This window comes from Erythranthe guttata, chromosome 14 (genome assembly GCF_056151865.1).
Source record: "Erythranthe guttata isolate IM_541 chromosome 14, IM_541, whole genome shotgun sequence".
Lineage (NCBI taxonomy): Eukaryota > Viridiplantae > Streptophyta > Magnoliopsida > Lamiales > Phrymaceae > Erythranthe > Erythranthe guttata.
In genome coordinates, this window is record NC_142546.1 from 696927 (window position 1) to 722340 (window position 25414).

Genomic DNA, 25414 nt, shown 5'->3' on the forward strand with positions numbered 1-25414 from the left:
ATTTCCGAAACTCCAATTCTAATTTCTTTTGTGCAGTACAAATTTGAATTATTACTTTCGAAAATAAGTTAAAATATAAAAAACAACCACTAAAATTAAATTTTCTGAAAGTTGTAATTTCAATCTAATCATATTTTCAGTTCAGATGAAAACAAAATTAAACAATTAAAAATTAAAATTAAAATTAAAATTAAAATTTAAAAAGCAAAAGGTGACGTCACGAGTTAAGGGTAGTGATGACCTTTCAACGGCCAGGATATCTTTGTGGCACCTGAACAAAAAAAAAAATCAAAATCGCGGCAGAAAATTGGGAAAACACAAAAAGCAAGAATTTTTTATACGAACACCAATTTCAAAAAAAAAAATCCTATTCGCAACAATAGAAACGCCGATCTTCCCAAACAAATTGGCTAAAAGATCGAACTTTCTGTAATTTTCTGAAAAGGGTTTTTTTCATTGGGCGGTGAAATTTTTTGTTTCTTTCTCCGATTGTTCAATTCAATCCAGCGAATTTTACGGCCCAGGTTTTAATTGAAGCTTACGGTGAAGAAGAAGAAGAAGAAGAGGAGAGGGGTTGGCGCAAAAACTTGTGATTTTTGTGCCCACATTGGATAAAAAAAAAATGGATTTGAGAATGAGTTGGCTTTCTTTTATTAGGATTTTCTTGCTTTTGTTGCTTATCGCTGCTACAATTATTGCTTGCTTCACTCTCCCCGTTGAACAGGTCGGATTTTGTTTTATGGGTTTTTCGATTTTTCGCTTTCTACTGTTATATGTAGCTTGTTTTGATTTGAGGGTTTTGATGACTCATGTGAGTTTTATGGATTTTGTCGAATTGGGCTTTTATAAATATCTAGGCTCTACCCCGGAAAAATCGAGATGGTTCCGAAATGAAAGAATGTTCGTCGTCTGATTCGTAAATTCAATACTTTGTTGTCTTGATAAGTTCATTTGTACTCATTCTTGATTTAGTGTGAAAGAGCTCATTTTATTGGAAAACTGTTATTGAAGCAGCAAGATTTTATTTATGGATATCGTCGAAAGAAACGTATGATCACTGTTTGTACGATAGTTTTATCGACATTGTTTCTGACTAGTTTTTGTATGCAGATGCTAAAGGATTTCTTAGTATGGATAGATCAAGATCTCGGTTCTTGGGGTCCTGTAGTGCTGTAAGTACCACTCTTTTAATTCGCTCGTAAATTTCTGGTCGTGTGGCTAAAGATTCATTCGAGCATTTGTGGATTTTTCTCGTTTGAGATATCAAGCTTTTGTTTGAAATACGAAACAAGTTACATGACTTTCTCTATAGATATGTGTAGAATCGGAGAAGCTCGAAAACCATCTTTATCTTCTAATGAGTATGCTTTAAATGATTTGGTGACGAGCATACTTTTAGTAGTAGATATAATTTAAAAATAGAATTTCAGTTTTAATGCCACGAGAAGATTTAACCATGTCGGAGTTGAGAAAAAAAAATGAGTTTCCTTCATCCCCAATTTCTTCGGGTCTTGTCAAGTTTAACTTATATACTTGCTATGTTTATTCACTTTCATTTTTTTTAATTACACTCGTTTCTTGAACTTTGTAGAGCGGTGGCGTACATTCCTTTAACGATATTGGCAGTTCCAGCTTCAGTACTTACGGTAAGGACTAAATTCTCTGCTACAATCTTTCTTTTCTAATTTCAAGTTGTCCCGACAAATCATTTATACATTTGTAGTATAAGGCCCCGTTTGGTTGGCAAGATAAGATTATCCAAGATAAGATTAAATAGTCTAATGAAACCCAATTATTTTATTGGAGCTCGCGACGTCTAACAAAAAAAAACACACTAGAAGGCAAGATAATCTTGGCAAGATAAGCCATGATTACATCATTTTGGCGGGTCGACCCGGCAATTTATTGGGGATACCAAACATCAAATTAAGTCCAACTATTTAGTTAATCTTGGCAACCAAACGGGGCCTAAATGTATAAACAAATAAATGGGTAGATAAGAAAACAAAACATATGTCCTTTACTTTTTTTTTTTTCCCGATTTCCTAAGGGTAACCTTCTTCAAGCATGATCCTAAGTTTCGATTTTCCAAAGATAAATATTCTTTGTTTTTCCAGTTTTAGAAGAAAAAAATTCGTAAGTTATTTTTTTGAATGAACCGAAGTGTTTTTATGCTACTTATTAATATCTCTTTCAGCTGGGTGGGGGCTACCTGTTTGGATTGCCTATCGGTTTTATTGCCGATTCTGTCGGCGCCACATTAGGTGCTGGTGCTGCATTTCTTCTCGGCCGAACCGTAAGTCTCTGTTAATCTTCTAGAAGCTGCATCGATTTTAAGTCCTTAATTTTTTTTTTTATACTTGTATGAACATTAGAAAAAACACCTTTTCTACATTCGATATTCAGTGTCGTCTATTTTATCTCTTCCCGACTACTTCTATGCAGCTTGGGAGGTCATTTGTTATTTCCAAATTGAACGACTACCCAAAGTTTCACGCAGTTGCAATTGCAATTCAGAGGTCCGGTTTTAAGGTATACTTAAGATATTCGTTGGAATATATATATATATATATATATACAACTAATTTCTCGTGTGTCGTTGAATAGATTGTGCTGTTGCTTCGACTTGTACCTTTACTTCCGTTTAACATGCTGAACTACCTCCTCTCTGTAACTCCCGTCTCAATAGCTTCATACATGTTGGCTTCGTGGTTGGGTATGATGGTATGTAACTTATTTTATTTATTTTTTTTTCTCTATGAGTTGTTCATTTACGGCCCTTTTAAGTAGATCTGACATGATTAAATCAAGCTACTTGATACTCGATTTTCTTTATCGATTTTTAAATAGCTTGTTTAATCTCTGGTTTCTAATATAACGAATGAGGCTTCAACCCTCGTTTTCGTTCGGACATAGCTTGAGCTCGATTAGAATAAAAAAATTGATAAACGAATCAAAGCTCAAACAGGAATTTTAAATCTTGATATAAATTGAAACAATCTTGAACAAATTACGTGTTCTTTTTACAGCCAATTACTCTTGCATTGGTGTATGTTGGGACAACTTTGAAGGATCTTTCCGATGTAACACATGGATGGAGCGGGTTTTCTAAAACCCGTTGGGTACGAGATTTTTTTTTAATTTTAAATTATTTAGTTAATTAATTTATTACAATAATAATTATTACCGGTGTTTAACCTAGACTTGTCTTTGACACAGGCATTCATCGGTTTGAGCCTCGTGGTTTCTGGTAAATCCGAATTAAGCCTTTCATTTGTTGTTTTGATTTCAATATTTTGGCAAAATACTAACTTTCTTATATTGGATTCACTTGCAGTAATATTAATGATTTACGTGACCCGAGTTGCAAGAACTGCTTTAGAAAAAGCATTGGCCGAAAACGGAAACGAGGGCGTTGATGCTGACCTGGCCCCACCAGAAATCGATTCCTCCACAAATCTCAATCAACCTCTTTTAGGTACGATGGATAATCCTCGAGAAGATCATGACCCTTGATTTATTTTCACATGAAAAAAAAAATAAAAAAATTTATATACTAGATTTGCACATTGGGTGAAAATATATCGAGTAGCATTTCATTGTAGATTTGCACACAATCACGCACACATGCACGTGGGTGTGTGCAAAATGACTAGTTAACAAGCGTGGGTGCGGTGAGATTTGTACCGATGAAGTTTATCGAGTGTAACATGTAATAAACGGGATTTATATTTTTTTGTACAGTCGTACTTATTTCAACAGATGGAAATATTTTTTGACAAAGTTAAATGTTTTTCTCATATATGAATGAATCTATACATACAAGGTGATATATATATATATATATATATATATATATATATATATATATATATATATATATATATATATATATATATATATATATATATATATATATATAGACACACACACATATATATATGTATGTAATTATGATGGTCTTCACCAATCTATTTTTTTCTTCTCATTATGAACAAACACTTTATTAACATGTGGGAGCACATGTTATTCTTTGTATATAAATTGCATAAACTTGTACTATTTTTTTTTTAACCAAATTCATGTAAAAATAAGATTGAAAAATCTACTTTCCATAAAAAACAAGAAAATTTAAATGATTGAGATTTCAATCTTTTGAGTGAATAGTAAGCAAACGAAAATACTCCAAAAAATAAATAAAAATTACAACCACCTCCCTGAGGTAAAGCGTAATTACGAAGAACCCCTTATTTTTTAGAAATTACACCCAACTCTCTGCTGTTTGTAAATTTCTTACATCCACGCCCCTACAAAAGGGTGTTGATGTAAGAAATCTACAGATTGCAGATGGTGGATGTACTTATGAAAAAATGAAGGTTTTTTTTGTTGGTAAATATACCTTACCTGAGGGATGGGTGTAAATGGTAAATTACAACCACCCCTGAGTAAAGTCTATATACGAGGAAAAAAAACTCTAATTTTTCCATAATTACATCCACCTATGTAATAACAGTATAACACCTTTTGTAGGGTGGTGGATGTAAGAAATTTACAAACTACAGGGGCTGGATGTAATTTCTAAACAAATAAAGGGTTTTTTATAATTACACTTTACTTCAGGGAGGTGATTGTAATTTACCCAAAAAAGAAAACTCCAAGATCCAGAATTATTGGTGAATGGCATACAAAAGCAGCAAAGAATTATTATAGGTTGAATTGAGAAGTTGTTTGAAGTTTCTTTTCCAGCCATTCTATATCTACTTTATTGCTAAAAGGGGCCCCTTCGAAGAGTATATTAAATTTCAAACCAATATAGATAAAGAAAACAAGGACAAAAGGCCACTAGGGTTTCATCATTATTTAGCCTTTTAAGAAAAATAAAATAATAAATAAAAAAAGTGCAGATTTTTAGAGGGGAAAAAATTAAACTCTACCAATTTTTTACAGCTTTCTTTGTCTCCACCTATATGGTATTACATTAAATGACTAAAATAAAATATCTTATTTTATATTAATTTATTACTATATATTAATTTACCTTTTTATATATTATTTATTGAATTAATGAATGTGACATTTTACATTAGAAAGAATGATTCTTTGCTGCAATATCAAGTACCATGCATGCGCAATTTTTCATAATTGTGATTCCGGGTCTTATTTGGGCTTGGGTACGGGTCGGGTTTTGACCCGTCAGAAATGGCGCGTGGCGCGTGGTAGATCCTTTGGAAATTCATTAGGATCCACAATTAATTTTTGGATTTTTTAAATTCATTAGACAAGTGCGCTTTTTTATTTTATTTTTGGGTTTCTTTATATTTTTTTTGTCACGCGTATTTAATTACACGTGCATTGAGAGTTGTACCTCTTACCCACACGAAAATCCAAATTTAGTACCTAGCAAATTTATGTGTATTTATTGTGTCAATTTAATATTTTCTTTTATTTATCCATCTTTTTAAACAAATTAAGATCAATTAATTAAAGAGATGAAAATCTCAATATTAATTGCATAATTTTACTATTTCTTGACTATTAAGTAAGATCATGTTTGTGTATATATATACATACATAGAGGCAAAAATGCATATACTCGTAACGAAGCGTAATTGATGGAACAAGAATGCACATATCTGATTACAGGTAATTTACGATTTTTTTATGTAATAAAATTAAGTTATGCAAATATAACACTAGTAAGATCATATTTTACTAATTTACCATATATAGTTTGATATATTTCTACATTTTTTATGTAATGAATCTCAATTTTGAATATGAAAAAGGATGGAATATAATTTAAGGTATAAAGTTTGAATTAAGTCAACATCTAATTGTAATGGTCAAGAATTTAAATGTCCCATCACAAAATCTAGGTATATATTAAATCAGAGGGGAAGGTATTTTCGTAAATATGATAAATACGTATACCCAATTGCAGAAATCTGCACTGTACAGTATGTACTATCATTTTCTTATAATTTTATATTTTAATATAGTAAATAATATAAATATAATTAAAATCCACAATCAATTTATTGTGTCAACCAACTTCGAAAATCTGACAAACAACTTCTTCAGAATCAGCTGGTAATAAATCGACAGATAAATATTTCCGTTTGATTTTTGTTTTTCTATCTAACCATGGTTAACCCTAGCTGACTAGTTGAGTTAAGCCGAGCCGAGCCAAGAAAACCCCAACGGCTTTCATTGAAGCCAAGCCAAGCCACAAGCCTAAAAGCCCAAATATTATTAATAAAAGTTGAAAATAATTTTTTAAAATTTAATATAGTATGATAAAACTTTAGGGTAAAAAATAAATAAGAAAAGAAAAAAGATAAACCAATAAATAAAGCCCCAAAGCCGAAATAGAAGCGAGTGTTTCTCCTTTCTCTCTCCTCACTCTTTCTCTCTCATAAACACACACACACTCCCACAAATACACACACTCCCACACACACACACACACACACACACACAAAACTCTTGCTCTAACTCTGAAATAGAGGAAGCAGAAACTGAGCAGAGAAGTTTTAATGCTGTTCACACACAAGCCCTGAACTTGTTTACTTCTCTCTCTCTCTCATCTCTCTCTCTGTATCTCTCTGTGTGAGTTTTATGAGGGAGTGTTATCTTCTTTAAGAAGACATCCTTGGCTCAGATCTGTTGCTTTTTAACTTCAAAATCTCTTACATTGTTTCTCCTTCCTTTGTCTCTCTTGTGTTTTTAAGGTGGTCTGAAAATGAATAAAGACGAGTTCTTGAAGATCCAGGTAAATTTCTTCTCTTGCTCATTTCTTCATACAAGTTGTGTGTGAGAAAATGTGTGTGAGAGAAAGCTTGTGTTTTTACTGCATTTTGGCTTTGTGGCTTTTAATGGCGGTTTCCTTTCATGTTACTTGTTCTTTTTTTTTTTTTTGGCTGGCAATTCAGTGAGATTTATAAACGTTTTAATTTAAATAAAGATTCAATTTTTTTCCTTAATTTTTATTTTTCAGTTTGATTTTGTCCATTCTTGGCCTTAATTTTGGTTTTCAAGTGATAAAAGATTCCATTTTTTCCCTTAATTTTTAATTTTTCAGTTTGATTTTGTTTATTCTTGGCCTTAGTTTTGGCTTACAAGTGATTAAAGATTCCATTTTTTTCCTTAATTTTTTATTTTCAGTTTGATTTTGTTTATTCTTGAACTTAATTTTGGTTTACAAGTGATAAAAGATTCCATTTTTTTCCTTAATTTTTATTTTTTAAGTTTGATTTTGTTTATTCTTATCCTTAATTTTGGTTTACAAGTGATAAAGTTGTGAGCTTTACCCTGTTTTTTTTTCTTATGTTCTGTGGGTTTGCTTGTAATTGCAGACTTGTGTTCTTAAAGTCAATATACACTGTGATGGCTGTAAGCATAAAGTGAAGAAAATCCTGCAGAAGATTGAGGGTAAACTAACTACTCCTATTTCTTATCTTTAATTCTCCATGAATTTACACACAGACACACAGTGAAATGTATCTGGGGTTTCTAAATTTGTTATCTTTTTTGTGTGTGTGTTTAGGTGTATACACTACAAAGATAGATTCAGAACAAGGGAAGGTGACAGTTTCTGGAAATGTTGACCCAGCCACAATCATAAAGAAGCTCACCAAGAATGGCAAACATGCCGAGATGTGGGGTGCGCCATCGAAACCGAACAACAACAACAATAACAATAACAACCTTAACAATCAGTTCAAGAATCTGCAAGTCGACTCCGGAAAAGGCGGAAACAGCAACAAGGGACAACAGCAACCGCAACAAGGCCAAAAGGGCGGCGGCGGCGGTGGTGGTAATAACCAGCCGAAAGGTGGTGGTCCACCACACGGTCATAATCCGCAGCTTCAGCAGCAGATGAAAGGGTTTCAAGATCTGAAGATTCCACCTCAGTTTATGAAGGACATGAAAATGGCGCCGAATAATCATAGCAACAACAAAATGGAGCAGAAATCGGTTAAGTTCAAATTGCCGGAGGATGATGGTATGAGTGATGACGAATTTGATGACTACGATGACGATGATGATGAGTTTGATGATGATGAGTTCGACGATGATTTGGATGATGGCCCTGTTAATAAGATGAAGCCCGGTATGGTTAATGGCCATGGCGGCGGTGGTGGTGGTGGTGGGGGTGCGCATATGCCTAATATGATGATGCATAATATGATGAATGGGCAGAACCCTCAGCTCATGAAGGCGGCTGGTGGTGGTGGTGGTGGTGGTCATAGTGGAGGAAACGGTGGTGGGGTTGCGAAAAAAGGTGGTGGTGGAGGTGGCGGCAATGTGCCGGTTCAGATGAATCATGGTGGTGCTAATGGTGGCAAGAAAGGTGGAAATGGGAATAATAATGGTGGAGGGCAAGTTCAAGGTGGTGGAAAGGGCGGCAAGAATGGCGGAGGGGGAGGCGGCAATGGTGGTGGTCAAAGCAAGAATGGTGGTGGTGGTGGTGGTGGTGGTGGGGTTAGTAATATTATTGGTAATGGGGCCAAGAAAGTGGGTGGAATGAATGATGGGCATAATCCTCATCCTCATGGCATGCCAAATATGATGGCCATGAATGGTGGTGGTGGTGGTGGTGTGGGCCCCATGGGAAAAATGCCGATGGGCCACCACCAAATGCAGGGAGGGCATATCGGTAATATGCCGATGGGCCATCAAATGGGCAATCTTGCAGCCGTCCAAGGCCTTCCCGCCTCTGCCGGTGCCGGTGGTGGCGCAGCCTACTTTCAAGGTGGCGGTAGCGGCGGTGGTGGTCCCGCCGAGCACATGGCCGGGAATCCGTACTTCCAGCAGCAGCAGCTGGCGGCGATGATGATGAACCAGCAACGGGCGAACGGGAACGAGCGGTTTCAGCCGATGATGTACGCTCGGCCGCCGCCTGCCGTGAATTACATGCCGCCCCCGTATCCGCCCTACCCCTACCCGCCGCCACCTGGCGACCGCCCCGACCAGTACGCGATGTTCAGCGACGAAAACACCAACAGCTGTAACGTTATGTGAGAAACGAACGATCGGTGATTTGTGTAGGGCTTTGGTTCTGTTCAGTTCATAGTTTTTTTTTTTTTTTTTTCTTGACTTAATTTCTAGTCTTGATGCCATAATACACATGGAAATGTTTTCTTTTTTTAGTTGGATTGTTTTCTTTTGTTACTTATTCTGAATCCTAAGTTTTAGATTCAGTTTTTCAATCATAGGAAGTATTTAATAGTTATTAATATAATAAAGTTTGGAAGATATAAATAAATGAATATTAATAGAAAAATGGGATTTTATTTAATTGGATTATGTCTCTTTTTATGGCCATTTTTTTTCTTTTTTGAGTATATTACCACCACTTCTCAGATAAAGTTAAATTACAAAAAGCCCCCTTATGTTTGAATAATTGCAATCAACTCCCTAACTATAAATTTTCTTACATATTCACTTTTACAGTGTCAAATTCAACACAATCTTCTAAATTTCGTGAAATATTTTCTATTTTGTACACGTTTATGCAAAAATGCAGTTTAAAGGGGTACAAACTGAAGAATATTCCACATAATCTAAAAGATTCCACTAAATTTGACACTGCAAGAATGAATGTGTAAGAAAATTCATAGTTCAGGGGTTAATTGTAATTACCCAAACATGAGAGACATACCAATTTTACCTTTATCTTATGAGATCATCTTATATCAAAATTTGACACCACACGACTGAATGTATAAGAAAATTCATACTTAAGGAGTTGATTGAGTGATTTTTTCGTAATATAATTTTTTATAGTTTAGAGTAAAAAGATGTAGCAGCATTTACATATACAAGGTAACTTACTGTAAAAACAAAATTAACGGCGCTGAGAATTGACACGAATTTTGTATTGTCTAGTCTTATCAGATGAAAATTAAAATCAAATAAAACGTCAAAAAGGATAGTTTTCCAGTGTGGAAGACCCCACCATTACCTTTCCTACACTGACCCGTTGCGATTGAAGCTGATCTGTCAATGTTTCACAGATTGGAGCACATTTCTGTGGGCCCATCTCATGTATCTAATCAGACAGTGCCACGTGTGGGTCCAACTTCTGTTGTACCTTTTTTACCCAAGTACTACTCTTTTTCTGCTTAGCTTTAAATGACTTGTACGTTGGCCTCTAGCTATTTGTTTTTTTTTAATATAAAACTAATTTATTTGATTTTGAATGTATTTTTACATGATTAATATTATTGAATAAATATGTTTGAGTAGTATATGAGATGTCATTTTATTTTTATTTATTGTTATTAATTTTTTTTAGATAAATAAAAATACAATTTCCCACAATAATTGAAGACCTAATTTTTAAATATTTATTTTGTATGGTGACCCCTCAAAGAAGTCATTTATTTCAGTCTACAGTGTTTGGTTTTCTGAGATATCTCAAAACACACACACAAAGTGATAAAATAATTACTGCTAAAAAATAATTATTTAAAAATAAATAAATTAAGATCCATCATAATTAAAACTAAAATTAGGTATAATTACTTTAGCCCTTGCAATTTGTCAATTTCTTACATAAGTGCATCTACTAAAGGGTGTTAATGTAAAAAATCTACATATTGCAAGGGTAAATTAATGTAATTATGAAAAAATGAGGGTTTTTTCGTAAATAAGCTTTACCTCAGGAGAAGTTGTAAATTACCGTAATGTGTATAAAATGACAAAGATACCAAGTAATGTAAATAAGATATAAATTCATCGTTCGTAACGTGAAAACACAGCTATTTTTCACATTTGATTTACACATATTAGCACATGAATAATACGATCTCATATATAAACTAAGTATAAATTTATATACAAATGGGACCAATAAAATTATATTAATTTAATATAATATTAAGTTATCGAACAAATAATCCATTACAATCACACCGAATCAAAAATCAAAAGTGATGTTATTAATTTATCGAAATTTCAGAGTTGTGTTAAGGTGGTGTTTGCAAATGATTATTTAAAAGCAGAAGTTAGTGATTGTGATTTAAGTTAGTTTTAAGTGCTTATTTCTAAAAGTTGGGGGTGTTTGCAAATATTTCGGAAAATGAACTAAAATTGAAAAAGCAGGGTTAGGGGTGCTTTTAAAAAAATAGCTTAAAGCAGATTATTTTAAGAGAAGCAAAAGCAAAAGTTGATTTTGCAAACACCTAAAAACAGATTATGAGAAAAAAAAACCGCATAATCACTTTCAAAAAGCATTTGCAAACACCACCTAAGTTGATTTAAGTTGAAGAAAAGCTGCCATTAATTATGGTAGATCACGTGCTTTTTGTGCATGATGAGAGACACCAATCATGTTTACTACAATCATCATCTTTGATTAAAGTGTGTCTATCTTACAATCTTTGTACAAGAATAGAATCATTACATGTTTTTTTTTTTCAAAAATAATTTGATTTAAAATTAATTATATATAAGATTTTTACGCATAAAATAAAATTAATATGCAGTCAATTATATTGCATCGTACACTGTATCTTAATACTTATTCTCCCACTTGGTAGCTTAATTAAGAATTAACTTATAGCTTATAAGTTGTCTTGATTCAACTTGTCCAGACAAATGGTACCATTAGTCAGAAGTATAATAGTACTAACTTTTTGTCCCATAACGTTAGGGTTTTACTAACTTCAATCGCAATTAAATTATTATATAATAATAATAATTATTATTATTATAGTGATTATTATTCTAAATAATTATTTTATTTTGTTTATTTTTAATTATCTTTCAATAAATTCGTACAAATAGGCATGTGAAAGAATCAAATAGACACTGTCCCCTAAAATCCTAAATTGGTCTTGGAATAAGCATAATTAACACATACTACTTAGTATCCTACCCCCTACCTACCCTATTCTATTAATTAATTTAATTAGTAATTAATAAGTTTTAAAAATAAAATAGAATTCACAGAAACTATATAATAATTTCATAATTTTTTTTCTTTCTCCAATTTGTAATTATTATAATTTAAATTGAACCTTATACTTGTGCATGAAGTTATTTTATCATGTAAAAAGAGCTGTTGAACTAACAGGTAATTAGATGCATGTTACAGCTGATTATTTACACATAATACACAAATGTAGACGATGATTATTTAATAAAACCGACGGTTGAATTTTGACGATGTAAATAACCATGTATAACATCTGATCGGGTGAAACGATGGATTAGTACTTTTGGTTATTAGAAAATAAATAGATTTGAATAAATTAATGGAAGATAAATGAGAAATGAAAATGGGATTAGTTAAATCAAATGATAGAAGTCAAAAAATGAGGGGATAATTCCGAGGGTTCTCCATTCAAAGCTCAAATTTCAATGTATTATTTATTTAATTAATTACTAATTAATTTATTTAGCAGAATATCACATGAGGGAGGGGTGGGTGGAGCTGACCGCCGGAAGCAGCCGCTATGGCCCCGCCACCACAAAACCCTCATATTCCGCCACTGCCCTTTATTTCAGCCGTCGGTCTCCATTATTACTATTTATTTATTTTATTCTTAATTGAAACAAAATAAAAAATAAAAAAAATACTTATTTAATGTGAAGAATTATGGGCATGAAATTCACAAAATCCATCTTCGAGTTTGGAGAAAAGCGTTTGTCGTTAAAAATTTAATTGAAGAGAGTTGGCTATATTCTCTAATAATGGTGAATTTAATGTATTTTATTATTGCCATATTTCATTTATTTTCATTGAGTTTAATAATTTGTGGGCTTGACTTTTGTAAAATTGGGTTACTTAAAAAAAGTACTTGTTGCATTGTTTACGCTTTCCCATGCCTTATGAATAAGTGAGGTCGACTTGTGTTAATTGGTCCAAATTCGATTTTTCTAATGTGATTTACTTGTGTTGTATAATATATATGTTATTATATGAGGCCCCGTCTGGTTGTCAAGATAAGTCATGATTAACTAAATAGTTGGACTTAATTTCATGTTTGGTATCCTCAATAATAACTTGCCGGTTCGACCCGCCAAAATTAAATAATCATGGTTTATCTTGCTTTATCTTGGCTTATCTTGCCTCTTAATGAGTTTTATTCAAGCTCCAATAAAATAATCGGGTCTCATTAGATTATTTAATCTTATCTTGGCTAATTTTATCTTGTCAACCAAACGGGACCTGAGAGTATAAATTTATCCTGTGTACTTACATAGTTATATAATTGGCTGCGGACTTAGTTATTATTATGAAAAAAAGAATAAGTAACCTTCGACGAGAAATATAACTATTTTAGATATTAAAAAAAATAGTAATGAATGCTTTATTAAAAATTTACTTGATTTATGTCGTAATCATCATAAACATGCATATACATTGAATATTTTCTTTGAATTTTTAAATTAACTATAAAAATCCAATTAAAAAAAATAAAATAAAAAATGAGATACTAAGTTTAACTACCACTCCACCCCCCATAGCAAAAATTCAATATTTTGTCACTTATCTTTCATTCTCTCTTTTTCCTCTTTTGTTAACTTCTCTTTATTACTCACACTTCTCTTTTCTTCACTATTAATAAAAAAATAAAAAAGAAAGAGGGCGAAAAATAAAAGGTAGAGTTAGCCTAACCAAGCCAAGCCGAGCCGATTTTATTATCCTATCACATTACCTGCCCAGGGGTATAAAAGGAAAAGCACATTGGACAAGCGACAAAGATGATGAAAGCTTATTAACGGCTAGGATCTGTTCACGGGTTAGCTTGTTATTTAATTTATTAACTTTTTTATTATTATATGGTGATTTTTTTTATTTTTTTTTAATTCCAGTATACAAAATCTATTTAAAAAAAAAAAGAAAAAATAATAAAATAAGCTTTATTGACTTGTATGAAGTCACGTGCTGGGGATGGTGCCAAACGCATTGCGGCCAGCCATTTCTGTCAGTGGGAAAGATGGGCAGTGTTTAAAACATCACCACTGCACATGTTACTTGTGACTCGTGGTCAAAGTCAAAGCCCTTTTTTGTCTTTTCACACGCCACTAAATTGACCCCCACACTCTCTACATAAAAAAAAGAACTACTACACTTTCGAAATTTAAATTATTGGTTTGTGGAGTTAGGTTTAATTACTTTTGGACCCAAATTATAAATCTTAGAGCTTAGTGGAATTAGATATTTATTTAATTGTGTTTTTTCTTTTAGTTGATCTAAAAAATTTGGAAGATATAAATCTATTTTTTTTGTCGCCATGTGATTAATTAATAAGAATTAGTGGAGCACTAAAAACATTAGGCCACGTAGCAATTGATAATTTTTGTAATTATTTAATATTTATAGTGATTAATTAACTAAACAAGATGGGCAATATTATGGGCCTTTTGGTAATAAGAAGAAGTTGGTGTATTGGATAATTTGGTTAGGCCCAATTATTGAAATCTGAGCCCATGAAATACATTTTCATGGTAATTAATTATTTATTATTATATGTGCACATAAAATTAATACTTTTTTATTTATTTATATATTATATTTCTTTTTTAAAAAGGGAATCAGGATATAGAAAGAAATTAATTAATATTTCAATAATAAATTCTCTGAGAGTCTGTGGTGTACACCTGTACAATCTATACGTATACAAAAACTGTACGTATATAATCGCATAGGGGGGGTGAATGAATTCCAATTGGATTTTGAAGAATCTATTTACTCCAAAACCCTAGCTTGCTTACTGTCTCCTCGCTCGGAATCGATTTGACCAATTTCAACTGCAACGCACAGGTAAAAAAAAAAAACGATCTCTTTTGTTTCAATTATTTTTTATTTTTAATTTCAGAAGTTGCGTCGCCATTTTTGTGAGATTTTAGGTTATAGCTTCTCTCTCTGTGTGTGTGTGACGTCATTTTTATGGAAACTATTTGTGGTGTAAGCTTTAATATAGTTTTCAAGGGTTTTACATTTGGGGAAAAATGTATTTTTGCTTCTATTTGTGCTGAAGTGATGTGAATTGAGCATTTATACGAGCTCAATTGTTTGTAATTTGTGTCAACATTAGCTTAGTTAAAGTGAGTGATTGATGAAGGAAAAGAAGAAAAAAAAGGTCTGTACTTTAAAATGCAGTGTTACTATAATTGGAATTATTGTGACTTTGTGGTGAACTTTCCTGTAAATCAATATGTATGTATATATACACTCATCGAGCTGTATCTATATAATTACATCGGCGAAGAATTCATTTGGGTCGAAGAATCTATTTACCCGAAAGCCTAGCTTGATTGCTGTTTCGTACTTGCAACAATTTAAGCAATTTTCAATATTCAACTGCTCGGAATAGGAAAAAAATTGGAGTTTTTTTGAAGTCTTTTGTCTCCATGTTTGACGATTTCGTCTCTGGAATGAAGCTGGAATTTCAACTTAAAATTTGTTTTAGAAGTATTAATTGCGCCTTTACATGCTTGTCTCCATGTCTGTGTGTGCTTATCGGTGCTGTCACTATTGTGGAATACAATGTATGGCATATTTTTAAAAGTTTTCGAAGGGTTTATATTTTGTGTATTATTCGGTTTCTATCAACATTAGCATAGTTCAGCTAGGGACTCGTGATGGAAAATACAATACCGGGCTGTCGTTATCTAAAAGAAAATGTAATTCAAAGGTACAGGAGGGGTAATTGAGAAGTTTCTTATGTTGCTTACTGTAAGGTAGTTCTACCAATGTTTCACTGTATTGAGTATGGTTTATGATTAATGGAAACTAAACAAAGAAATTAAACTAGATACACATATTGTGAGGCTAATTTGGTAGTGCCTTGTATATGGATACAACTTTCTAGATAGCATTTAATGATTTTAAAGAATTAATTGATCTTGAGTAGCATCTCACTGTAGGTAGATTTACACGCAATCACACATACAGTCGTGGATGTGTGCAAAAATGTGTAGTAAACATAGGCACCTGTATAGTTACAAATACCGAGTAAAAAAACCCGATGCCTAATCTTGTTTTTTTAGCTACATTTACATCCAAAGTCGTCACACTTTAACTCTCACATTTCAGTAGATCAAGAACTCCAAAATCTGAGTCGATCATCATGGAGCAACAAGGAAACGGACAGACTCCTTATGGTGTACCCCCATATCAAGCCAACCAAATAACTAGACCCCCTGCACCGGCGGGCTCCACTCAAACTGCCCCCCCTCCTACCCAAATGGCCCCCACCCAACACCAGCTTGCCTACCCGCACATAAACCCTCAGCAGCAGCAGCAACTGCAGCAGCAGCTCCAAAGCTTCTGGGCAAAGCAGTACGAGGAAATTGACCAAGTGACAGATTTCAAGAACCACAGTCTCCCATTGGCCAGGATCAAGAAGATCATGAAAGCTGACGAGGATGTAAGAATGATATCTGCGGAAGCTCCTGTAATCTTCGCCCGAGCCTGCGAAATGTTCATACTCGAGCTGACTCTTCGGTCGTGGAACCACACGGAGGAGAATAGGAGGAGGACTCTGCAGAAGAACGATATTGCAGCTGCTATTACGAGGACTGATATATTCGATTTCCTTGTGGATATTGTGCCGAGGGAGGATTTGAGAGATGAAGTGCTTGGATCTATGCCAGCTGGACCTGTTCCTGCAGAAGGGCTTCCTTACTATTATATGCAGCCGCAGGTGGGGGGCCCACCGGTTGGTGGTCCGGGGATGTTTGTGGACCCCACGATGTACGGTCAGCAGCCACCTCCTCGTCCTTATATGACTCAGCAGATGTGGCCGCAGCAGCCTCCTCCACCTGGAGATTCTTGAGAAGGTTTGATTTACTGTGGTTTCCAAATTTTGTCTGTCCTGTGTATTATGAGTTGAAGTGCTTTTGGTTGTTTTGCTTGATTGTGTGTCGATATTGTTGATTTGTTTATGATTTTTTTACTACTATTTCTGGTTTTCGTCGGCTTAAGGAATGGAATGATGGAAAGATAGTCTATGATGAGAAATAGGAAACGTTGTTTGTGTGAATGGTACGTCCAGTACAGTTTATTCCATGCTCTACGTCGGGTGAATTTCAGTGGATGATTTCTCGCCTACACCCGTGTAATATATTTGTTATAATGTGTAAATTTACGGAGTAGATGTTACATGTGTAGCATGTATAAGACTGTCATATACAAGGTGATAGTTTTCTTCAATTTCATAATGTACGGTTTTTAATCAACGCTAAGCGCATGATAATGTTCGTTTGTGCAGAAGTTTCTGGATTTCCGAGGAGCTAGAGGAAGGGTTAGTCAGGCGCATGCAAGACCTTAAATTTATGGAAAGTGTAGTTCTTTGCATTTTGTAATATCTAACTTTGGCTTATGTGTTGAAACTCTTAGGATTAAATGTCTCAACTCTTGACAAAATGGGATCTTTGTGCTTTATTTATAATTACATTTTTTGCTGGTTTTTTTTTTTTTTTTGTTTATTACAAGGAGATTCACATGGAACATATGGACCATTGAGTTGTGTCATAATCTCTGACTTTTAAGCTAAAAACCAATTTTCTTTAATGATTTTGTTTCACATAAATTTAAAAAGTGGAAAATAGAAAATATATTTTTCAATGAATTGTATGTGAGATACAGATATACTTTATGATTACAATTTACACACATGCATCATGTATGTTAGTGCTATGACATTATAGAGCACGTCGAATTCTAACATGTCAGCAAATGCAACAGCAACGTGGGTCGCTGCAATTGGTTTCTTCATCTCTCTCTCTCTCTCTCTCTCTCTCTCTCTCTCTCTCTCTCTCTCTCTCTCTCTCTCTCTCTCTCTCTCTCTGTTGTAACTGATTACACTGATGAAAGAATACTTCTAAGCAAGTAAAGAAACCAAAACAAACCGACACACATACAAAACTCACACTATAACGACTTCTGTAGTTGTTTTTTCGTAGAAGTTAATAAAAATCGAATCTTGGTTCAAATTTTACAAAATGAGCGAAATCCCGCCATCGGCCGAAAACTCCGAGGCCAATTATTTCACAGATTCTTACAAGAAATTGAAGCGTTTCAAGCCCTCGTTGGGAGTTCTTGGATTCACAGTGCTTTTGTTTTCTTGCTTCATTTTATTGGATTACAGCAGAGTAGCCAAAATTCCCAGTTTTTACAATGGTGGAAATCATGTAAATAAGAAAAAGATCGATTTTTTGAGTGAATTTGGTGGCGGGTGCGACGTGTTTGACGGTGATTGGTCGTGGGACGACAGTTATCCTTTGTACCAATCCAAAGATTGCGAATTCATGGATGGAGGGTTCAGATGCTCTGAAAATGGAAGACCGGATTTTAACTACACAAAGTGGAGGTGGCAACCCAAGAATTGCAACTTGCCAAGGTTACATTTTTATTTTTATTTTTTTTAATTTTTTTTTAATTGTGTGTGGTTATAATCTATTTATTGTAATGAGACAGATTTGATGCAAAGGTTATGCTAGAAAAACTGAGAAATAAACGCTTAGTTTTTGTGGGAGATTCGATCGGGAGAAACCAATGGGAATCTTTGCTCTGCATGCTGTCGTCCGCAGTTCCCGACAAGAACTCCGTTTACGAGGTGAGCGGCAGTCCCATCACAAAGCACAAAGGATTCTTGGCTTTCAAGTTTGCAGACTACAACTGCACCGTCGAGTACTACAAGTCCCCGTTTCTCGTCGTGCAAGGCCAGGCCCCACCTAACGTTTCGTCGGAGATTCGAACAACCTTAAAACTAGACGTAATGGATTGGAGTTCGTCTAAATGGAGAGATGCAGATGTGCTCGTATTCAACTCGGGGCATTGGTGGAGCTACGAGAAGACTCTACGAGGGTAATAATCTGTCGTATAAAACGTTCTTTTAGGGTGACTTAATTCATACAATACTCGAAAAATATTATAACTTTTTTCTAAATTTTGGAAAAATGGTGGGGGCCATGGCCCCCTGGCTCTGGTTGAAAATGTTAGATTTGCTGATTAAATTTTGTGGGTGTATCAGAGGATGTTACTTCCAAGAAGGTTCCGAGGTGAATATGAATATGACAGTTGATGGGGCCTACCGTAAGTCGTTAGAGACCGTTATACGATGGGTAGGCGAAGAAGTGAATACCAACAAGACTCAAGTATTTTATCGGTCATACGCTCCCATACACTTTGCGTAAAGATCTACCTTTCGTTCGTGCGCGGGCACACACACACACACACACACCAACATGGATGTGTGTGTTTTTGGGCGTAAAAATGTTTAAAGATATCTTTTTTCTTTTTTTTTTCGTTTTTTAGGGGCGGGAATTGGAAAACGGGGGGATCATGTCACATGGAGACGCTTCCGACACTAGGTTCTAATTCTTCGTTACCATCATCGAACAATTGGGATCAATACAACTTTAGTGCAACAATAAATGTCCTAAATATAACACATATGTCATCAAGAAGAAAAGATGGGCACTTGTCTTTGTACTACCTGGGCCCGAATAAGGGGCCCGCACCTCTCCGTAAACAGGATTGCAGCCATTGGTGTCTACCGGGAGTGCCCGATACTTGGAACGAGCTACTCTATTCTCTCTTTCTCAAGCGCGAATCGATTAAAGCATCAAAAAAATTCGACTAATTTTCACTCACACGTGTGAAATGTATATATATGTATATGCACAACCATGTATGTATATATTTGGATGAGGGGGGAATATTGGCTATACATCCACAACCATGTATGTATCTTTGGATCAGATAGCTCCAGCTGGATAATGTTACTAAGACAGAACATTGAATGTTATAATATTCTTGTTGGATTGTGCCAGGGTGGATACTATAGATACGATCGTGACCGTTGATCCATGATAAAATCGGACCGAATGAACGGCTGCGATCTTCGATCAAATCCCAAAAGTTCAGGATTTGATATCTTGATGAACCCTACAAATTGAACTCACATGCCCATCTCATCAATATAGTACTAATATTTGAACCCCCATCAACTTTTGCCATTTTTTCACACCTCTATTTAAGAAGAAATATCAAATCAATTCTCATAAAACACACACACACACACACACAGATACACATGGAAGCAGCTTTGGAATCAGAATATGATGCATTCTTTGCAGATATGAGCAAGCAAATATCTCTAATGATAATGGATGACGACGAACGTGACGAATCACTAATCGGTCACCATCCGTCACTAAATCCACGGGTACTTATTTTATGTGTTAGAAACTTCGATCTTGTTACAACTTATACTTCCAACAGTTGTGAATTTCTTTGAGGATCTCAAGTTAAGTTCTAATGCAATTTCCGTTTTTTCCGCGTTGTTTTTGTTAGGTTTTTGCGCAGTCGATATATCCAGAAAGATCGTGTAGTAAAGGGACCGGAGTTTTTATTCCTCGTTCTCCGTTTCCGAGAAGGAGAAACACTTACAACAATCAAGGAAAGTTGAACAACAAGTTTCATCAAAGGCCTTCTTTTGATCATAAATCAAAAGAGCTTTCTCATGTGGCATGTAATAATAATAATAATATTAATAATTATAATAATATTAATAATTATAAAAATAATAATAATAATATGTAGTAAAGATTTGTATTTTATTTGAGGTTTTTCAACTAAGGTTGGTGCTTCTCTCTAATTGCAATGATTATTTCTTTTCATATTTTAATCTTTATCTTAATTGTTTTAATTTTATTTAAGAATTTATTTAAATAAAAATTAATTATAATAAAATAAAGTTATAAATTAAAATCATTTAAAAAAAATAAAAAAAATTCATAGATCTAAAACAGAAACTACACTACAAAGCATTAACAATGTGCTTTGCTTCTCTCTCTAAAAAAAGAAAAACATAGAGAGAGAAATCTTCAGCTTCCTCCAATGGCGGGAGTGTACATCTCCTTCTCTTCCCTAATCCTCATCGTCCCACTCGCCCTCCTCCTCCTCCTCTACTTCATCGTCCGACCCAAGCCCGCCCGCGTCCCAATCAAAAACCGCCACGTGTTCATCACCGGCGGCTCCAGCGGCATTGGCCTCTCCCTCGCCCACCTCTGCGCCCGACAAGGCGCGAGCGTCTCCCTCCTCGCGCGCGACGCCGCCAAGCTCGAGGAGGCCAAGCAATCCATCAAGCTCGCCACCGGATGCGACGTCAGCGTCTTCAGCGCTGACGTCAGGGATTACGACGCCGTCAAGCGGGCGGTCGAGGAGGCCGGCCCGATCGATGTCCTCGTGTGTAACCATGGGGTTTTCGTGCCGCAGGAGCTGGCGGAGCAGGAGATCGAGGAGATCAAGTTTATGGTGGATGTGAATTTGATGGGGACTTTCCATTTGATTAAGGCGGCGTTGCCCGGTATGAAGAAGAATCGGGCCGAATTGGGCCCGGGTTCGATTGCTATCATGTCTTCTCAGGCGGGTCAGGTAGTACATGAACCAAATTAATTCACCAAGCACCAAAAATGTTTTTGATTTTAATTTTCTATTTTATTGATTATATGGTAGAGCAGATCCAATTGTTCGAGATTAGGTTTTCGAACTTTGATTTCAGAAAATTTGGGGGATTTCAGTCGATTGGTGCATTATATCTATTCATTATCGAAATACGAAACGCAATTGGAAAGAGTGAAGTTAAATATAAACTAGTTTCTGGTTGATACACATTAAACAAGGCTGGTGTTCGTCTCGTGAGAATCGTTGGTTGCTTAGGATTGTCAAGGGGAACACATTCTTTCAAACGATTACGATACCTGTTTTTCGATCTGTGTTAGATGGCAAATTCGTTATTTGTGTTTGATTTAATTGGTAATTTGTAGATTTAGATATTCGATTTTTCATAGCTTGAAAGTTGAAAGTCATTTGATCGAATCCAATTTCAAGGAAACGCGGCAAATACCACTTAGACGATGTTCGGTTTTGTACGCATTGCATAAGCCAGTGACATTAAATTTGCATTGATGCTATTTTTCTCAACTTTTGCTTAGTATTCTTGGTTTTGTGGATTTCTTCTCTATCTAAATAATAGCTCATCTTTTCTCAATTAATTTTTCGTTAATTTGGTACAAGGTTGGTATATACGGTTATACAGCTTATTCAGCTAGTAAGTTCGGCCTAAAGGGTTTGGCGGAAGCACTTCAACAAGAGATTATATCAGACAACATTCATGTATCGCTCATCTTCCCTCCAGACACCGACACACCTGGTTTGGTCGAAGGTACAAAAATTCCACTAACTTTCCGTTTTCGTTTCGATTTGGGTTCGGTTTCGGGTGTTTGAGTTTTCGGGTTTTCATGTTCTTCATGCAAGTAAAAATCTTGTTTCATAAGAAAGTTAACTCCCATCACCACAGCTTGATCCGATTTTCATGAAAAATGTGCACTTATCTTGTCGATGTTTATATTTTTCTCTGCGAATTGACAGAGACGAAGAGAAGGCCGCAGCTAACAAGTATAATAGCTGCATCATCTGGTGCAATGAAAGCCGATGAAGTGGCTAAGAAATCTTTGAACGGAATCGAATCGGGCACTTTTATCGTTCCCTGCAATTTCGAGGGTTTCTTGCTCTCTGTAGCAACTGCTGGTCTTTCGCCTCAGAGATCGTTTCTGATGGCGTTTGTGGAGGTAACCACGGCTGGTTTAATGCGCCTTGCCGGCTTGTTTTTCCAGTGGAATTGGTATGGCGCGATTGACAAGTGGCGTTCAACTAACACCCGAACATAAATCGGAATCTCGAGTCTCGATTTGTAGCTTTTTTTTTTTTTTTTTTTTTTTAATTATTATTATAAATATTGTTTTTGTTGGAGCTGTATTTTTTTCATGGATGTGTGTGTGTATGAATCGTAACATCAATTATTATTGTGAGTGCACAAATTTTAATAACACTAATCAGTTGCAATTTATAATTTTGCTACATAAACACATATATAAATAATAATTACTTGTAATATAATAAATTAATAATAAACATTCAATTTAATCGTATCCTAAATTCGTAATTAGTCACATTTTTTTGTTTAAATCAAACGGAAGATACTCTAATTCTCGACTTGTTTCATGCAATTAAAATATAAATAAGGTTAATTAATTAATCGTTAATTAATTGGAAGTGAAAAATTGTAAAACGCGATTTTAGCGTAACCTACTTTCTACAGAGCTAAAAGCGTTATTTCATTCATTTCAATCAGTTCTTCATCTGCTCTGCAACACAACGAAAATAGAAGAGAGATAAATTAGAAGTGAGAAAAAGCTATGGCGTCCTCCTCTGTAATCCTGAAGCGAACGGCGATGATGAGGTCAATGGTCAACGGATTCCAAGCTTCGAGGGCGTACGCATCGGTTGCAGTGGGATCCGATTTGATATCCGCCGCACCGGATGTCTCCCTCCAGAAAGCTCGCTCTTGGGACGACGGCGTTTCGTCCAAGTTCGCCACTTCTTCTCTCAAAGACATTTTCAAGGTTTCCACTATTTCCTTCAATGAATATATATACATATATTTTTATTTATTTTTTAAATTTAATTTTAGGATTATTGTTTAGGGTTTTGCAGGTGATTTTTTTTTTTTTTTTTGATTTTTTTTTTGATGATTTGTTAATTATATGTTTTGTTCTGAAATTGCAGGACAAGAAAATCGTAATCTTTGGCCTCCCTGTAAGTTAATTAATTGAATTCTTCTGATTAATTTGTATCCCCTTTTGATTTTTCATATTTCATCACATTGGTTTCAATTTTAGCTGATTAGGTTAAATCTCTGTTCTGGAATACAAATTGTGTATCAGGAATTTTTTTGGCCGAACGGCATGGGACAAATTCGTAATATTCATAAGAACTATTTGATATAGCATTCGCAAAATCGATTGAAAAACTGTGTTAGATAAACAAATTAGGTATAGTTGGGATAACATCCATTCTGATTTACCTTCTCTCTATCTCGGTTTCACAATTCATTAGGGCGCATACACGGGTGTTTGTTCAGCACAGCACGTACCTAGCTACAAAAAGAATATTGATAAATTCAAAGCGAAAGGAATCGATTCGGTGATATGTGTAGCTGTGAATGATCCCTATGTTTTGAATGGCTGGGCAGAAAAACTTCAGGCTAATGAAGATGTAAGTCGCACTCGTTCGTCTCGTCCCTTTGTGCTGGATTTTGAATCGAAACAATAAAACTTTTTGCTATGGATTTTGTTTCGAATTAGTTACCTAAAGTGATGAACTATATAAGTTGGTTAGAATTGAAGTTTTTGTTGTTTGTAGATTGAATTTTACGGAGATTTTGATGGAAGCTTCCACAAAAAGCTGGATTTGTCCATAGATTTATCCGCTGCTCTACTCGGACCTCGATCCCATAGGTAACTTAGATCTTGATTCTTTAGATTATTGATTATTAACTGTTGTTGATTTTCATTTATTTATTTATTTTGATTTTTTTCTTCTTGCACAGGTGGTCGGCTTATGTGGTCGATGGCAAGATTAAAGCACTCAATGTGGAAAAGGCGCCCTCCGAATTCGAGGTTTCTGGTGGAGACGTTATTCTCGAGCAGATTTGATGTAACTTTTCTTTTTTCTCCCGAGTACGGGGAAATAAATCTTTGCCGAGTATACGGTTTTGTTTGTTTCTTTTCGGAGATTTTGTTTTTCATTAATAAGAAGAGCAGGCCTTAATATAACATGGTTTGATTTAATGGTTCTTATCACCATTTTCATGAAAATGGAATTATTTTTGTATTTACTGTAATGAGTTGTGGTGGAAAGGAAATATTTCCGTTAGTCATTCATGCATGATGCAACTCTTCTTTGACTTTTGTTAATTGCAATTTGACCCCTACATTTTATGGTTTTGACATTCAACGTCTCGACTTCACGAGAAAAAAAGTCATTTATTTATTAGTTAAATTACGACCACACCCTGATATAAGGTTAAATTACGAAAAAAACTCTTCTTCCTAGAGTAATTACAACTACCCGTCAACTATGAATTTCTTACACGTGCACCGTTGCGGTATCAAATTTAGTGAAATCTTCTAGATTATGTATTTTTTCAGTTTGTATCCGTTTTACCTATTCTAACTCTATATTTTAAAATAAGAGATCATAAAATGTGTCTCTTGGTTTTTAAATATCAGATTATGGTGCATCGGAAACTGCATTTTGCACATTACAAATTAAAGAACATTCTACATTGAATTCGATACAAGAACGGTGAATTTGTAATAAGATTCATGGTTGATGGGTAATTGTGTAATTACCCAAACATGAGTGGATTTTTCGTAATTTAATTTTAGCTTATTGGGTGACAGTAATTCATCATTTATTTATTGTAATCTAGATCAAGATTTGGTCAGAATCCAACTTCTGATTATTATTACACTAATATTTTAAATCTGTTTTTTAACCATGTCATATGAAGTGCTTATCTATTCAAAACAAATTCCCAAA

At 34.7% G+C, this 25414-nt stretch overlaps 8 protein-coding genes across 9 annotated transcripts in view; 7 read left to right on the top strand and 1 right to left on the bottom strand.

Annotated features, from left to right (window-relative positions):
- LOC105961525 (endo-1,3;1,4-beta-D-glucanase) overlaps positions 1-25414 on the bottom strand; it is a 74238-nt gene that overhangs the window by 41591 nt on the left and 7233 nt on the right. The gene's annotated exons all lie outside the window — the stretch shown is intronic.
- Positions 265-3783, top strand: LOC105962227 (uncharacterized). Its single transcript, XM_088812634.1, has 9 exons — positions 265-724; positions 1111-1172; positions 1592-1646; positions 2198-2296; positions 2446-2532; positions 2608-2724; positions 3030-3122; positions 3220-3250; positions 3338-3783. Exons 1-9 carry the CDS (start codon positions 623-625, stop codon positions 3514-3516), a joined length of 825 nt encoding a protein of 274 aa, XP_088668760.1. The 5' UTR covers positions 265-622; the 3' UTR covers positions 3517-3783.
- LOC105961645 (uncharacterized) lies at positions 6340-9301 on the top strand. The gene is made up of 3 exons (XM_088813288.1): positions 6340-6772; positions 7356-7431; positions 7547-9301. Exons 1-3 carry the CDS (start codon positions 6743-6745, stop codon positions 9022-9024), a joined length of 1584 nt encoding a protein of 527 aa, XP_088669414.1. The 5' UTR covers positions 6340-6742; the 3' UTR covers positions 9025-9301.
- LOC105961629 (nuclear transcription factor Y subunit C-3) lies at positions 14546-17442 on the top strand. 2 transcript variants are annotated; one of them, XM_012985874.2, is made up of 3 exons: positions 14546-14779; positions 16058-16800; positions 17232-17442. In XM_012985874.2, exon 2 carries the CDS (start codon positions 16089-16091, stop codon positions 16794-16796), a length of 708 nt encoding a protein of 235 aa, XP_012841328.2. In that variant the 5' UTR covers positions 14546-14779; positions 16058-16088; the 3' UTR covers positions 16797-16800; positions 17232-17442. The 2 variants fall into 2 exon arrangements, with proteins under 2 accessions (XP_012841328.2, XP_012841321.2); XM_012985867.2 differs by having other exon boundaries at positions 14547-14779; positions 16055-16800.
- Positions 17893-19772, top strand: LOC105961605 (protein trichome birefringence-like 10). The gene is given in 5 exon segments (XM_012985839.2): positions 17893-18362; positions 18440-18829; positions 18996-19154; positions 19280-19592; positions 19594-19772. Coding segments are annotated over 5 exon segments (1293 nt in total). The 5' UTR covers positions 17893-17964; the 3' UTR covers positions 19627-19772.
- LOC105961654 (uncharacterized) lies at positions 19980-20584 on the top strand. Its single transcript, XM_012985897.2, has 2 exons — positions 19980-20192; positions 20321-20584. The coding sequence occupies exons 1-2, from the start codon at positions 20061-20063 to the stop codon at positions 20567-20569; spliced, it is 381 nt and encodes a 126-aa protein (XP_012841351.2). The 5' UTR covers positions 19980-20060; the 3' UTR covers positions 20570-20584.
- LOC105961619 (3-dehydrosphinganine reductase TSC10A) lies at positions 20762-22880 on the top strand. The gene is made up of 3 exons (XM_012985856.2): positions 20762-21403; positions 22046-22193; positions 22400-22880. Exons 1-3 carry the CDS (start codon positions 20867-20869, stop codon positions 22696-22698), a joined length of 984 nt encoding a protein of 327 aa, XP_012841310.1. The 5' UTR covers positions 20762-20866; the 3' UTR covers positions 22699-22880.
- Positions 23108-24751, top strand: PRXIIF (peroxiredoxin IIF). The gene is made up of 5 exons (XM_012985907.2): positions 23108-23433; positions 23597-23626; positions 23927-24085; positions 24233-24327; positions 24420-24751. The coding sequence occupies exons 1-5, from the start codon at positions 23227-23229 to the stop codon at positions 24523-24525; spliced, it is 597 nt and encodes a 198-aa protein (XP_012841361.2). The 5' UTR covers positions 23108-23226; the 3' UTR covers positions 24526-24751.